This window comes from Pseudonaja textilis, chromosome 11 (assembly GCF_049901715.1).
Source record: "Pseudonaja textilis isolate UNSWEBS1 chromosome 11, rPseTex1.2, whole genome shotgun sequence".
Taxonomy (NCBI): Eukaryota; Metazoa; Chordata; class Lepidosauria; order Squamata; family Elapidae; genus Pseudonaja; species Pseudonaja textilis.
This window is the reverse complement of record NC_142000.1, coordinates 517,135-533,086: the sequence shown is the minus strand read 5'-3', so window position 1 is coordinate 533,086 and position 15,952 is coordinate 517,135. Positions and strand designations below refer to the sequence as shown.

Genomic DNA, 15,952 nt, shown 5'->3' with positions numbered 1-15,952 from the left:
TGTTGGGTCTAATGTTAGCTGAGCCACCTTCTTTCCAGCCAGTCACCCCCGGGGTCTTACGTGGCACTGCAGAACAGGCTTGTCCTCAATTTTCACTTCCTTCTTCGAATGGAAGACAATCTGGACCTGTGTAGGGCGGTCATTGGGGCTCAGATTCCCCTTCTGGGGCTGGATGGTGAACAGCTGACCCAGGTTAGACATCCCATATTCTGTGGATTCAATAACCAAGCTGGGGAAGAAGAACACAATCCTAAAAATCCACAGTCTCTTGCATCTGTTTCTTTAACAGCTGATGGGACGTTTGTGGTGAGAGGACTCATCATCTCAATTGCCCGTCCAGCCACCCACCCACCCACCATTTCTTAGTCTAACACTCACAGAGCTTTGCAAAAGCCAGTGTGCCTCTCCAAACAGCATGCAGCCCACAGTGGCAAGGGGAGCATTCCGGATTAAAAGCATGCATGCACACATTTCAAAATAAAAAGGCCTCAAATATTAACAGTTAAATAAAATGTGAACAATGCAGACTTTATTGAACAAAAAGGGCATGCAGGATTTGGATTGTTAGAATTCCAGGACAAAAGTGTGAGTGAGGTGAGCTCGAATGACTTATCTTTGAGGCTTTCACTGAGATATAAAACTTTAATTAATGATACTGAAGCAGGGAGCAAAGGAAAAACAAAGGGAATTTCCTGAGGAGCAGGGCTTACCTGAAAGCAATCTCGTATTTGCCTTTGTTCTTCATTGATAACATTTGCTTAGCTTCGTCCATAACTCTGACAACCCCAAATTCCAAACCACCATTTGTTCCTGTTTGGGCCACAAACAGAAAAGACAGCATGAAGCTGAGGAAAATGCTCAAAACTTTCTTCCATAATGCTTCTGCCTGACTCAGGTGAGCAGAAACACCAGGCCGAAGTTTCTCACTGGTCGCAGACCATCCTAGAAATGCCCCACTGACAGAGGCTGATCTTCCGCTCTGACTGGGCCTTTGCCCCACCACACACTCTCAACCTGACAACAAACTTCAAATGTCAAAGAAACTATAAAAGAAAAACCCAATCAAACAAAAAGATGTCAAGTGCCGTGAAGGGAGGGATTTATTTCCCTGCCTCTAGGGTGAAGAGCTTCACGGAGTGGGGGCATCCAGATCTGGGGTGGGGGGTGGGAATGACCTCATTCCAGAGGGCAGGTGCTATTACAGTCCTGAGCAGAGACATTGTTTAACTGAAGGAACCAACAGTACACCAACCCTGCTGGATGAAGTTGTCCAGACCGATGTTATGGGAGAGAGGGGATCCCTCATGTAGCCAGGCCCTATGCCATGGAGCGGGGCAACATATTTATATGTGTCTTTTTGTTTTCGTTTTTTTCTCTTTTGTAATGTAAATTTTTTCAATGTTTTGTTTAGATTTGTATTGTTTTTGTAAGATTTCTTTTTTCTCTTTGTATTTTAACTTTCTGAAGAAAATAAAAATGTATTGAAAAGTGCTTCCTTTGACAGCAAGGATCCAACCTCCATCACCGTCTTCTGATCCCAAAGAGAAAGGTCAGGTGGAAAGCAGGTGCAGCAGAAAAGGCTGTGGACCAAGGGAAGTAATGGGGGACGGACGGACGGACACAACTGATTCTCCTCAAATGCTTCCCAGTGAGCACTCAAATGAAAATCCTCAGAGTTTCAAAAGAATCTTAATTTTAATTTAATTTAAATAAATAAAAGATAACTTGCCTTTGGGGAAACTGATATCCAGGGCGACATCATAGGCCTCAGCAACAATCTGTATATTTTCAATCTGAACAATTCCCAGAATATTTTCTGCATCAGAAACCTAAAATGACCACAAGGATTGTTATTCTGATGGATACTGTAGCTGGCAGGGTCAGCCCACGGTGCTGCCTATTGCAGACCAGACCCTGTCCAAGACAGGGTCGGCTCACTTTCATAAATATACTCCTGCACATTATATGAGCTGCCAAGGGTGTTGTGTGATTGAAGGGGGGTATATATTTGATGAATAAATAGCAAATAAATAATTGAGGAAGAATACTGTTCGAGACACAGATTGTGACAGAAAAGACACAGTTCCTGAGACACGATAGATGATCCTGCCAGCCCTTCGAAGTAAGAAGCTAAGAAACCAAAGTTTTGAGAGCCAATATTTCTTTTTAATAAAAGAAATATTGGCCCTCAGGACTTTGGTTACAGCAACAAAATCTTGCAAGCCTTATCTTTCTGAAAACTGGGATAGGGGGGAGTCTGTGTTGGCTTGGACTCAGATGGCTTTTGGATGACCATTTTGTCTTGTTCGTTGCTCTTCTCCTGTCCCTCAAGATTACCCCTTCTCCCCATCAGCCTCCATGCCCCCCGCACCCCCATGTTCTTAGATCCTCTCCTCTCCCACCAACTCCCCAAGAGCCCACAAGAAACCCTGTAATGTGGCTGTATTGTCTTGAGGAGCAAATTCCTCCTCTGGTTCTTGCTGCTTCTGCAGTGCTGCCTATCCTTCCTCTTCCCATGCCAGAAGTCGCTGCCTCCTCCCCCTCCAGTCCCGTGTCTCTGATGCAGATGGAGACGGACATCTTCCTTGCCCTACTTAGCTCTGTGGGCTCTGCAATGGCAGTACTTGTCAAGGACAGGATTTGTCAGGGAACTGGTCATGAAATGGAAACTGATCACAATCGTTGCATCTCTTGCTAATGGTCTCATCACAATCCAATCCAGCAAGCTTTCCGAGCTGGGCGGATTGCTTTGCCAAGGCCTTACCTCCAGCCGGATAGCCTTCTTGAGGTTGAGGGCCTTAGTGGCCTTGAAGCTGACCAGCAGGCAGTGCTCAGTGAAGGGCTCAATGATGCCAATGTCCTCAGACAAGCAGAAGTCGTCGCCAATGTTCTCCAGGCCACTGATCCGCCAGGCGACTGGCAGGGGAGTCACGTTCTTTAGGTAAAGTGATTTTGTTTCCTTTCTGCAAAAACAAGAGAAGCCAGGCAGATGCGGATATATTTTGAAATCCCAATTTCAGGTGTAAATTCAGCCTTCCTGCAGTATTAGGCCTTGTTTTTCTGAATTATTTCATTTGGATTACTTTTCAAATATGAAGTTATTTATGAATTTATATTAATGTATCTTATTTACTTTATTGAATTGATATGGCCACCCATCTCATCTAAGCAACTATGTGTGGCTCATACAGATTTTTTTTAAAAAAGATCCAATAAAACATTACAAACCAATTTATTATAATAACATAATAGAAACATATTTTTCTAGCTTTTGTCTATTTTTTCCTTAGCTTCTTTAGGCTTTCTGCAAAAGAATTTAAACGCTACTTCAGGCTTGACCCTCTTTAGCTGGTGAGAGGGGGGGTTATAGAGATAAGGGAGGCGGAGTGTTGTGTCTCCGTGGCATTCTTTCATGTGAGAATAGAGGAAGGGCCTGCAGCTGGTGGAAGGTGGAGTCTGGAGTCACCGGACTGATGGGCTGAGAATTGACTGGAGACTGCGGTTCTGGGGGGAAGTTTCGAACGTTTGCTTTTATTAGGTGTAATTCCGGGATCTAGCCAGAGTAAGAATTACACCAGTTTCTTACCAATTTAATAGAACCCTAATAAACAGACTTTAAGATGGATGCCTTGCATTTTTATTCAGGGGACTTGTTACTTGGAAGGCTGACAGTAAAATCCTTGAACTCTATGAACTGAAGTCCTGCTATAAACAGTGTCATGGACACTGTTTTTTGTTAAGAAGAAGCAGGAAGGACCACAACTCCATGTTCAACATACCGTTAACATATTTCAAGTCTCTGGCCATCTAGAGTAGACTGTCCTATTCAAACAGAAACCCTGTCCTCATTGGCACTTGCCTTTTACCACTGAAAATTGGGATGGGATGGGATGGAGTAGAAATAGAAAGCGCTATATCAAATCCTGGTTCAGTTAACAGCGGTGTCCCCCAAGGCAGCCACGCTCTTTAGGACCCACACTCTTTATATAAATGACCTTTGTAATCACCTTATAAGCAACTGCATCCTCTTTGCGGATGACATAAAACTATTCAACACCACCAACAATGCTACTGTCCTTCAAAGTGACCTTGATTGTGTGTCTGAATGGTCAAACAATTGGCAACTCCAAATCTCGACCAACAAATGCTCTGTCCTACACGTTGGTAAAAAAAATCAGTTCACCAAATACAAACTAGGCAGATATGACTTCATTGATTATCCTCACTCTGTCAAGGACCTTGGAGTTCTCATATCAAATGACTTAAGCGCCAGAGCTTACTGTAACAGCATTGCCAAAAAGGCATTAAGAGTTGTAAATCTAATCTTACAAAGCTTCTCCTCCGGAGATATCGAATTGCTAACTAGAGCATACAGAACTTTTGCCAGACCAATACTCAAATACAGCTCATCAGTCTGGAATCCACACTGCATATCGGACATTAATACAATTGAGCGAGTCCAGAAGTATTTCACAAGAAGAGTCCTCCATTCCTCTGTTTGCAACAGAATACCCTATATCACCAGGCTTGAGATTTTGGGCTTGGACAACCTTGAACTACGATGCTTACAGTTAGACTTAAGCGTAACACACAAAATTATTAAACTGACCTACCAGTCAGTTTCAACCACAACAACACAAGAGCACACAACAGATACAAACTCAATGTAAACCGCTTCAAACTCGATTGCAGAAAGTACGACTTCAGTAACAGAGTGGTGAACGCCTGGAATGCACTACCTGACTTGGTTGTTACATCCTCTAACCCCCACTCCTTTAACCTCAAACTATCCACTATTGACCTCACCCCATTCCTAAGAGGTCTGTAAGGGTCGTGCACAAGCACACCATTATGCTTACCGTCCCTGTCCTATTGTCCCCATTTATTTGTACCTATTTCCTGTATTCTTACTCATGTTTATACTTATACCTATTATCTTGTAAGCGATTGACAAATCAAATAAATAAATAAAATAAATAGAAATAGAATAGAATTCTTTATTGGCCAAGTGTGATGGGACACACAAGAAATGTGTCTCTGGTACATAAGCTCACAGTGTACATATAAATAGCAAGTAATGTGACCTATTAATCAAGGTTTTGGGAAAACAGTCTTCTACAAAACCTTTAGCAGGATGGCCATTTGCTGTTAAAAACCAGATGGCCATATTTAATGATACCCCTCCAAACCCAATCTCAATCAAATAACTTAGATTTAGACTTTAGCAGCATTATGATACCTAAAGCCAGAAAGCTGGTCAAAAATCCCCTAAAATATCCCCCCCTCCCCCAATGTTCCAGGTGAAGGGAAGAGACAAACAGATGGCTAAAATAGGTTGATCTCCAAAAGCCCAACCTGTGCAGCAACAACTTTTCAAAATGCAGCTGTCGGCGGTCCAGCTCCACTTCTGGGCGAACCCCCTGGCAGCAGATCCGGAAGGTGACCGGCTCCGGATTCTCCTTCACACAACAGATGATGCTATCTTCAAACACACCAGCCGCTGTTGGGTAAGCCCAGACGGTCAACACCTGGAAGGACAGGAAAGGGCCTGAGTGGCATCTCCTCTGACAGCGAAGGCTGTTAGGGAAAGTAAAGTAAGAAGCCCTTACTTGCTTCTGGTTCGGCTTCAGCATCAGCATGGGTGGGTCCAAGAGGTACGTGACTGCCCTGGAGTCCTGCTGGAAGAAGAAGTGCACTTCGACCTCCAAAGGGGAGATGTTGAGAATGGTGAGTTTTTCAAAGTGGTTGGGATATCGTGCAGCCTTGTACCTAGAGAGCACAGTAGGGAGGCAGAAGGGAGAAGACAGGGGCCAAAGGGTCTTTGGGTTGCTGCTATATTTATTGTTGTTTCAACCACCTTACTGAGGTTTTTGTTGGTTGTTTATATTGTAAGCTTATACTGTAAGAATCAGTTGAGTTAGGCGGTTCTATAAACTTGATTAAATCAATGAATGAATAAATAACACCAAAGCAATGGGATCCTGACATTACACATTCTCTTAAGCATCTTCTTTTAGACATATGAAAAGGCAATTCAGTTTGCACTTCCCTACTCCACAATCAGGCTCTTCTGGCTACTGTTATATCCAGGGGTGGGTTTCTACTGGTTCTGTCCACCCCTGTAGAACCGGTAGCCCTGAAGAGCAGCAGACATAGAACCGGTTCTGTGTCTGCTGATGTTTTTGCCCACCCGCCCACCTGGGCTCTTACTTGACCTTTATTTCCTGATTTTTTTCAACTTCAGCTGCGTGCAAAGCACAGCTGCAGTTAAAAAAGAAGGAAAAAGGGGCTTTTTGAACGGCTGCTTCTCTGCATGTAGCATGCTGATGACGATTTACAGGTGCACTGGCAGCATGCAGGGAAGCACATCATAAATCACCAAATAAATCACCATAAATCACCATAAATCACCAAATGACCAAACTGGTAGTTAACCCTGTCGGATCCCACCCCTGGGTCTTTCCCACTCAGAAACATGAAGAGGCCAGAAAATGCCTTCAGCCCAATGTTGTTTTTGATTGCATTGGTGGAAAAAAAAAGAATATCTTTTTGAAAATCCTCCTGTGCTTTCCTGGATCCCCCTCTTATATCCCACAAATACTTACTTTTCTCTTGACTTGCCACAAAGCAAGGGACCAAAGTGGAATACACCCAAGCTCAGGATGTATTTCTTGTAGACAATTTCATCAGGCTTGATAGTCTTCTTACGATGGGGGAACACTATCCTGGATCAGAGAAGCACAGATGCATCAGCAGCTGAACAAAATAAGAGGTCCAAGCATACAAGACATGGGCAGGAGCTGATGCAAGCAACCATCCAAAGAACCCTGCTGGTTTCCTGGGGAACAAGGAAACTGAACTAGGATACCCAATGCAGACCAGACCCTCTACAGAGCAATTCCCTTAAGTCTTCCCTTAAGACACTCTCATCCTGCAGTATCTGCCAATGTTGACAGTACAATGAGAACAAATTGTTGAAAAGTACAATCTTCATTCTTAGGATAATGTAATTCTCACCCATTTTAGATGGAAAAAATCCACATTTATTTTGCTGTCAACTTTATTTTGCTTTTAACAACTGGCTCAGCCTCGTTATGTTGAAACAGATAAAATCACATGTAACCCAAAGCAATTCAGATTCAAAGAGGAGATTTGGTCACAGTAATGTTATTCGATTTCCAATTCAGCTTCTGACTACTAACTTCAAAAAGGCAGAAAAACCCACAAGGTAGCATCCTTTACTCATGAAAAGATGCCACAGACAGGTGTCTCCTCAGCCAAAGTCCAAGCTGGGGGGCCTCTTGCGTCCACACTGGAGGACACAATAAGGGCCACAATATGCCCAGCTTCACTGCTGTGTCTCTTAGCATGGAATATGCCCGTGACGAGGCGGGGCTGTTTCCTCCTGCTTACGTGGGATCCTGGCAGATGGTAGGGTACGTGCAGGTGCCCCTGCAGCACACCTGATACTGTCTCCGAGTTCCAAGGATTTCAAAATTTAGAACCTGATCAAAGAGTCCTGTTTTGGTGGAAGAGAAATGGATGCGCATCGAAACTTCCCCATTAGCAGGTACAATCCAGCGAAAGCAGTTCAACCTGTGGAATACAAAGCACACAGATCTGCTTTAAGCCAGCGTCTCTAAGGCCAAACTTTTGAATGCAAGCTTCGTGGGCACAGAATTCTCTGCTCCATCACAGAAGAAAGTTCTCCTGTTTTCTGAAAAAGATGCTCCTTAGACATTGGGGAAGAAGTCCTTCCTTCCCCTTGGATAGGGCCCACTATTTAAATCTGTCAAGGTCCTTTTGGATCCTGAGCTTGTCTTCTGGGATGTTGGCTATTCCTGCCAGCTTAGTATCATCTGCAAATTTGCTGAGTTCCCTTCTATTCCCTCATCTAAGCCATTTAGGAAGATATTGATGAGTCCAGGGCCTAGGACGGAGCCTTGTTGTGCCCCACTGCTTACTTCTCTCCATGTGGATTTAGAAACAGACAAAACCTCAGAAGGTTCAAGGAACAAACATAAACCTGTAGGAAGCCCATAGAATAAGATTTAAAGTCAGTAAGACTTAAAAACAGAAAAAACAAACACAGAGAAAAATGGGCATTTCAAAAGAAACGGTTATTTCTGTGCTGGGGAGGGGCCCTTCCATTCCCATCTGTGGCCCACAGCATTTCCTCATCTCCCTGTCACTGACCGCAAGGGTAGGCCGATCTATCCAGGTTCTTCTTCTCCTCCTCCCCCCACGGGGGCTTGTGCCTCAGGATCCTAACCTGAGCAGCTTCTCACTGGAAGCCTCTGTGGTGGGACTGCCCTGATCAAGCTCAGACAGCGTGGTCATGGTGCCAGGGCTGGGATGGATGCCTTTTCTGCTGCGAGAGGCACCTTTCTTTTCCTTCGGGGCTTCACGGGAGACCTCAGGTTTCTCCTTCCTGGACTTGCCTCGAGTAGGGGTGGCCAGATCCTCCTGAAAGCCAGTAGAAACAGAGCAAGACAGAAAGCCAATAAATGAGAATATCAACATTAATATTAACATTGACATTCAACAAAGATTAATATCAAACCTACAATCAAGTAAAAAATACCCCAACTGAGGAACTGCCACACAAGACAATCATAAACAGCCCAACCAAAGAACCTCTAAGAACAACCCCACCATCACTGACAGGGCAAACCATTAGAATATCAACTGAGCGCAAACCCCACTCCTTACTAGCACTGATGATGTTACCTAGTTTGGACAATGAAACATCTGCAAGAAAAGTCAGAGACTCAGAGAGCACCAAGGTCCCCTCAAGAAGCAAAGTGTGAAACTAGGAATCAGGAAGTCCAACCACCATAATCTTAACAGTGCTGACAGAAATGTTTTAGGTTATATTTCTTCATATCATTGGCTAGCTAGTGAATAACCATAAAGGAGTACCACTTGATCTTTGTGCTAGTAGGAATCAACTTTCTCAAAGAATGGACACATTTGGACGTGATCTCTCAGAAAATCACTTTGTGAATGGAGTAGCATATTTACATTCCAAGATGTAGTGCAAGGCAATATATATATTAAGCAACTCTATTTCCTTTCACTGTATCAAGGATGAAGTATTTTGGGGCAGCAGCCAGTCTGGACATGGTTAATGCCAAGATAACTTCTTTCAAAGATTTTATCTATAAGTTTTATTAAGAAGATTAAGAACACAAGAATGCACTACTAGAACTGCAAAACCAGGCACAACTTGCTAATAAAGTGTCAGGCACGGGGAAACCAAGAACAGCACACGGTGAATTGCTCAAAATAGTTTCTTGATTGCTTTTTTGCCTATAGACAGGAATCTTTCAGACTAAACCACACTCGCTATATATAGGACCGACTTTCTTCATACTCTACATAAATGACCTCTGTGATCATATTAAAAGCAACTGTGTTCTCTTCGCTGATGATGTAAAGCTATTCAACACCACAGAAAATACTACTACTCTCCAAAAAGACCTCGACTATGTATCAGAATGGTCAATCAAATGGCAACTTCAAATCTCAACAAATAAATGTTCTGTCTTACATATTGGCAAAAAAAAATCAGCAAATAAAATACAAGCTGAATAGTCAAGACCTTGCTGATGATCCAAACTCTGTCAAGGACCTTGGAGTACTCACTTCTAATGATCTAAGTGCTAGAGCCCACTGTAACTACATACCAAAAAGGCATTAAGAGTTGTTAACCTAATCCTACGTAGCTTCTTCTCTGGTAATATCACTCTACTAACTAGAGCATACAAAACATTTGCTAGACCTATACTTGAATACAGCTCATCAGTCTGGAACCCACATCACATATCTGATACTTATACAGTTGAGAAAGTCCAGAAATATTTCACAAGAAGAGTTCTCCGCTCCTCTACTCATTGCAGAATAGCTTATGCCACCAGACTTGAAACTCTAGACCTAGAAAACTTAGAACTATGCCACCTTCGGTCCGATCTAAATATAGAATATAAAATCATACATTGCAATGTCCTACCTGTCAATGAATACTTCAGCTCCAACCATAACAATACAAGAGCACACAATAGATACAAACTCAAGGTTAACCGCACCAAACTTGATTGCAGGAAATATGACTTCAGCAACAGAGTGGTCAATGTTTGGAACATTCTACCTGACTATGTGGTTTCTATCCCAAACCTCAAAAACTTTAACCTCAGACTGTCTACTATTGACCTCCCCCCTTTCCTAAGAGGTCTGTAGGGGGGCGTGCATAAGCGCACCAACATGCCTACCGTCCCTGTCCTATTGTTTATTTTTTTCTTTTCTTATACATATCCATTTCATGTATTCATAACTATGTTTATACTTATACCTGTTATCTTGTAAGTGATTGACAAATCAAATAAATAAAATAAAATAAATAACTATCAAATAAATGCTGTGATGACTTAGGGACCATCTTTTCTGGGCTTCGTCCTTTGTACCAATGGCTCAGTGCTGATTCTTCTCCTCTCCCTCAGGCAACTCGGCACTAGGCAACTTGCAAAAGACTTCCTTTCTAGCCCGAGGCAGAGCGGGCAGCTGAGCTGGCAGGCTGCCCATTTCTCTAACATGGCACACAAGCCCCCCTCCCTACCTTGGGCTGGAATTCTGATTTTCTGGGGCATGGTGGGAGGGGAGCTGACATGCTCGGTTGGAGAAAGAAACCTTAGATCATTAGGATCCGAGTTTTCTTTCTCTGGCCCAGCACACGGGTTTTGCACACAGAGGGGCGCTGGCAAGAGGGTTAGAGTTAGGGTCAGGGTTAAGACCATTCCCCACTTAGAGCCTTGCCTTACTTCTGACATGTCCTGCTCTGATTCAATTTGCAGGTGGCTCCATATTTTTCGGGGCAACATTTTCAATGGATGGATGGAAACTAATCAAGGAGAGAAGCAACCTAGAACTAAGGAGAAATTTCCTGATAGTGAGAACAATTAGCCAGTGGAACCGCTTGCATTCAGAAGTTGGGGTGGTCCATCAGTGGAGGTTTTTAAGAAGAGACTGGACTGCTACTTATCTGAATTGGTATGGGGCCTCTTGCGCAAGCAGTGGGTTGGAATATAAAACCTCCAAGGTCCCTTCCAACTCTGTTATTTTGTTATGATTGCATTGTATTTTCCCTAAGTTTTCTTCTCTTTTTTAAAGAGAAAAAATAAAATTTAAATAACCCAAATCCTTCGGGCGCTTCTTAGAAGGGCTGGTGGCCAGACCCTTCTCCATCTTGGTAGCCATCCTCTGAACTCACCTCAGTTGGGCACTGTCCCAGACCATACACTAAAGGTCAAAGAATGGAAAGATACTCCTCTGTCTGTTCATGTCAGAGGAGACATTTACCAGCACCTTTACTGTCAGGATTTGGGCTTACACCCTAAAAAGCATCATCAGCATCTGTCAACCAAGCTACTCCATGCAACCCAGATGCCCCTAAGCAGCAACTCCGTACCTTTGCCACAGGGAGACTTGCTGGAGTCTCCACACCACTCTCACCCTCCTTTTTGTCCTCCTCTGGATTCAGTTCTTCAGGAATAATGAAGGTGAAGTGCTTGAGAGCTTCTGAGGCAACTTGTGCTGGTCGCTTCTCGGGGTATGGGATCACTGAGAAAAAGGCGGTGGGAGGAATGGGCGGCCCTGAAGGACCCAGCCCCAAACCATTCAAGATCTAGAGCAAGGAATAAAATGGAGTTGTTGCTTCCATGCTGTGCTTAATGAAATTGCAAACACAGACCTTTGTTTTTAGCCTTACCCCAAAGCCTTATCGACTTATTTAGGGGCAGCTTCGGATCCAGGTTTGGCTTTCCTGGCAGTTGAGCAGAAGCTCTGCATTGAATGGCCAGCCTTCAGTGTTCAAACAAGCCAATGATGCAGGAACCATAAGAGCACAGATTATGGAACTGTTCTTAGATGGCATATTAGCATCAAAAAATGTTTTTGAGAAAACCAGGGGACAAAATGTCTGGAGGCTGGTTCTCACTTGGTGGTTTTTGAGTCTGTACCATGAGTAGGCTACACCCCCACCATCCCATATACACATAGATATTATATAGCTTGTAAAAAGGCAAGACACTACAGGGTGCCTTTTTTGACCCTTTGGAGTGACCCACCTTTTCTCAGTCTGACTGGACGTCCCTTGCACTAAGGTTTCCCCCCAAGTTAATGAATTCCTGAATCCCATCATAAACCTTGCCACCAGCCTGCAACTTCCTCCCTGCAAAGCCCAGCCCAGCCTACCCACTGAGCAGATAACCCCCAGGGCTCACCTGGATTACCCTGGGCAATTTGCCACTTTCCAGGATCCGCTTGCCACTGGACTCCTCGGAACTGAGCACATGGATTTCCAGAGAGGGGATGCCAAGGTCCCTCTCCATGACTTCTCCTCCTCCTTCTCCCTCCAACCCAGCGGCTCTGCTATCCTCCATGGCCTTCAGCTTTTCCAGGCGTTCCCGCTCTGCTTTCTCCTTCTCCAAGCGCTCCTTCTCTGCCCGCTCCTTCTCCAGCCTCTCCTGGCGCTCTCTTTCCCGGTCCTTCCTGCCTTTGCGACCGGATGGAGCCTGGCGCTGATCCTCAGCTTCCTCCTGCTTATCCTCTGAGCCTGGTGGCTGCAGCTGCACTTGCTGGACCCTGTCCCAGAACATCAGGATCTGAGCGATCTCCTTCTGGCTGGCCTCGTACAGCTTGAACCGCTGTGCCAAGCTCTTCTCATTCTCGCTCATATCCTTTTCTGCTTCCTCCTCTTCCTGGGCTGCCGGAGTCGCTGTGCCTGGCTGCTCATTCTGCAGCGCCATTCTGCTCTTCTTTTTCTTCTCATCTTTGTCATTGACACTCACATCTGGACGCTCCTTCGCAGAACCTTTTCTCTCTAGCCCTTCATTCAGCTTCCCGTCTGATTTGTAAGCTGATATGGTGGGGTTCTGTGAGAGGAAAAGGAAGGAAGCCTTCAGCTGTTCTAACTGTCTTGCGCTTGCATCAAGGAAAAGAGCCTCTATAAACCAAACTCCCAGGCTTTCCAGCACCCGGATTTTGTGACTAAGGAAACTGGCACCCCCTACCTGGTCATCAGTAATGACAATTCAAAGAGCAAAGCCATCTAGATTGCTCCATCAGCAGCATCAATTTACTGGTCCAAAGTATAATGGTGTAGGCGTTGCCCATACAGAGTGTAAGAAGATGGCCCTGATAGAAATATACCAGTTCTGTTGCTTAGGCAAAAGACCTAGAATTGTTTTAAGTTAAGAACGTCCAGATGATGGTTGGAAGTGATTCAGGCACCTCCCCAATTCACTGCACTGTAACCAAGAAGTCAAGCCCCATCAGCCTTGCAAGATTCTGACCCCCTGGACTGGTCCAGCTGGTGGGGTTGACAGCGATGCAGCAGTTGGGCAGGACTCTCCTTGAGACTTACCTGCTTGCTTCCTTGCTGGCCTTTTTTCCCTGCTGCCTCTTCTTTCTCTTTCCCCCCATCCCTCTTATATCGCTTGGACTTCTTCTTCACCTCCTCTTCCTCCCGCTGGCGCTCCAGTTCTTGTTGATGCTTCTTTTCCTCCAGCTCTCGAGCTAGCTTCTCCAGCTCCCTTCCAGGCATTCAACAAGGAGAAATTTAAATAAATCTACACAAATGTCTATAAAACATTTAGACATGAATTTCATTAGTTTTTTCCCTAGATTAAGGTCCACAGTTTTGGTAAGAGCCACATCCTGTGCATGGCAACAAAACCACAACTCACCTTCCTCTGTGGGACCCAAGCAAATTTGCAGACCTGAAAGGGAAAAGATTCCTCACCTTCTTTTTCTCTCTCGTAAGGCCTGCAGCAGCTCATTGTCAAATTGGATCTTTTGTTCTTCAGTAAGGGCATCATACTCCTCTTCATCCATTTCCTGAAGACGAGCTTTCTCTCTTGCAACAGCTTCCTGCTGTGCCCGCTCTTTCACAGAGATCGAGAAGGAAAAGAAATGCCTCAATCTGCCCACTGGCATTAATGATGCCAACGCCCGGGTTCCTATCTCATTACAGTTCTTGCAAACAGAAGAAGCAGGCAAGAAAGGCAAGGCGAAAGAAGAAGGAACTCAAATCTGACAACCACAAATTCCATTGCCTGATTCTACAGAATGTGACTGGGAATAAGACACAAAAAAGAATGACTGGATGAGCCCACAAGAACCACATCCTTCTTACCTTCCTGCTCTTGTTTGCTTATCTCTCTAGCTTTCATAGCCGCAAAATCCTGGAAGAGATTCACGAAATAGATATACCGCCGGTTGTTGATTGCTTTGAGTAGGCAGAGGAGTGCTGATACCATGCTGCGGGCAAACATAGTTTCTAACCCATCGAACACCATGCCACGATAGCAATCACTAAGCTGTCCAAAAAATGGAAGAAGAACACCACATTTAGGCCAGTCAACAGCATGTCAGTGCTGTGCACACATCCCACTAATGCAAGTGAAAGGCATTCCAGAAAACCTCCACCCCAATCAATAACTCCAAGACAGACATCTTCTCAAAGGTTCCTTTTATTATAGTAGTAAACTGGCACATCTGGGAAATCCCAAATTTGAAAGTTCTGGGTTTCCCTTCAATAAGTAAAAAATTACAAATCGACCCTCTGCACCCCTCATTGCATCACATGTCCCAATCACCATCCGTCCCAACTTGAAACATCCCTTCAACCACTCCTCAGCCAGGTGCAGAAATAATATCACCTTGACTTAGAAGAAGAATGCTATTATGTCTAACCATATGTGCTCTAAGAAATCCCCCCTCTCACTTTTCCACACTCAAGAATGTGGCAGTGTGAATTCTAAATTAATACAAATTTTAACACACACACACAAAAAGAAAAAAGAACAAGTATAGGTTTCCCCTCTTTTAGTATTTTGAGTGTGACACCTTAATGATTAGAATATACCTTTATTACCTCATCTTAATTCCCAATAGACCATTAATCATTACATCTTTTCAATTGGATTCCACAGCATATTTCCCCCCCACTTTAATAAGAGTTATCAATATCTATATTACCCTATTTTCTAACTATTTTTAATTGCAGAAATATTCTTATTATCCCTTGTCACCCTGCAGAATCCCCTTTTTAATTCATCAACCATTATCTCTGAAAAAACAATTTCTTTTCAACATTTTACTATTTCTGTGTTTCTTTCTTTCACATGCCTGTTTCTTACTGCTTCTCCTCCCCCTTTTTTCTCCATATCTTTTCTCATTCCAGTTTATATCCCTTTCTTTCTTAATATCTTCCTTTCCCCTTTTCTGCTGAGTCTTTCTGCCTTTCCTGACTTCACAGGTGTTCCTTCTTTTAACTGTGAAGAAACAATTTCCTTTCAACATTTTACTGTTTCTGTATTTCTTTCTTTCATATGCCTGTTTCTTGCTGCTTCTCCTCCCCCTCTTTTCCCCATATCTTTTCTCATTCCAGTTTATATCCCTCTCTTTCTTAATATCTTCCTTTCCCCTTCTGCTGAATCTTCCTGCCTTTCCTGACTTCACAGGTATTCCCTCTTTTAATTGCCTTCTTAACTCAAGTTTTTAACCTTCCTTCTTTCCCCACTTCTTTGTAGCATTCTTTGTGTTAATTGTCTATTTAAAATGTCTTCTCCTTGAGTTGATTCCTCCTCCTCTGAAAATCTTTCTTCTTGTTCTTCAATCGCCATTTCCATTTTTTCTAGCACAGAGCAAAGTGATTCACCTCTTTCCTGTAGTAATTCTCTCATATTTTTAAGTTCCATTTATAATTCCCGAAGAGATATCATAATTCTTATATTTTATGATCGTTAAAAGTCCACAAAAAGAAACCACTTTTACTTTCCTTCTTTCTTCTTTCATTTTTTTAAGGTTCTCAGTTATTCCAGTCCAGGGTTTATACCAAAAACGTCAATCAGTCCCACGAACAATCTTTCCTTGCTTTTTCCTTTATTCTGGT

The 15,952-nt window shown here is 43.6% G+C and overlaps 1 protein-coding gene across 4 annotated transcripts in view; it reads right to left on the bottom strand.

Annotated features, from left to right (window-relative positions):
- HYDIN (HYDIN axonemal central pair apparatus protein) overlaps nucleotides 1-15,952 on the bottom strand; it is a 343,587-nt gene that overhangs the window by 70,267 nt on the left and 257,368 nt on the right. For all 4 annotated transcript variants that reach the window (XM_087940240.1, XM_087940242.1, XM_087940241.1 and 1 more), the window contains exons 43-56: nucleotides 14,192-14,375; nucleotides 13,799-13,940; nucleotides 13,421-13,589; nucleotides 12,279-12,929; nucleotides 11,465-11,680; nucleotides 8,273-8,466; nucleotides 7,414-7,596; nucleotides 6,606-6,725; nucleotides 5,610-5,769; nucleotides 5,356-5,528; nucleotides 2,765-2,963; nucleotides 1,730-1,829; nucleotides 711-810; nucleotides 61-229 (exon numbers count right to left, since the gene is read on the bottom strand). In XM_087940240.1, the coding sequence (XP_087796366.1) occupies nucleotides 61-229; nucleotides 711-810; nucleotides 1,730-1,829; nucleotides 2,765-2,963; nucleotides 5,356-5,528; nucleotides 5,610-5,769; nucleotides 6,606-6,725; nucleotides 7,414-7,596; nucleotides 8,273-8,466; nucleotides 11,465-11,680; nucleotides 12,279-12,929; nucleotides 13,421-13,589; nucleotides 13,799-13,940; nucleotides 14,192-14,375 (2,760 nt within the window). The remainder of the gene's footprint in view (nucleotides 1-60; nucleotides 230-710; nucleotides 811-1,729; nucleotides 1,830-2,764; nucleotides 2,964-5,355; nucleotides 5,529-5,609; nucleotides 5,770-6,605; nucleotides 6,726-7,413; nucleotides 7,597-8,272; nucleotides 8,467-11,464; nucleotides 11,681-12,278; nucleotides 12,930-13,420; nucleotides 13,590-13,798; nucleotides 13,941-14,191; nucleotides 14,376-15,952) is intronic.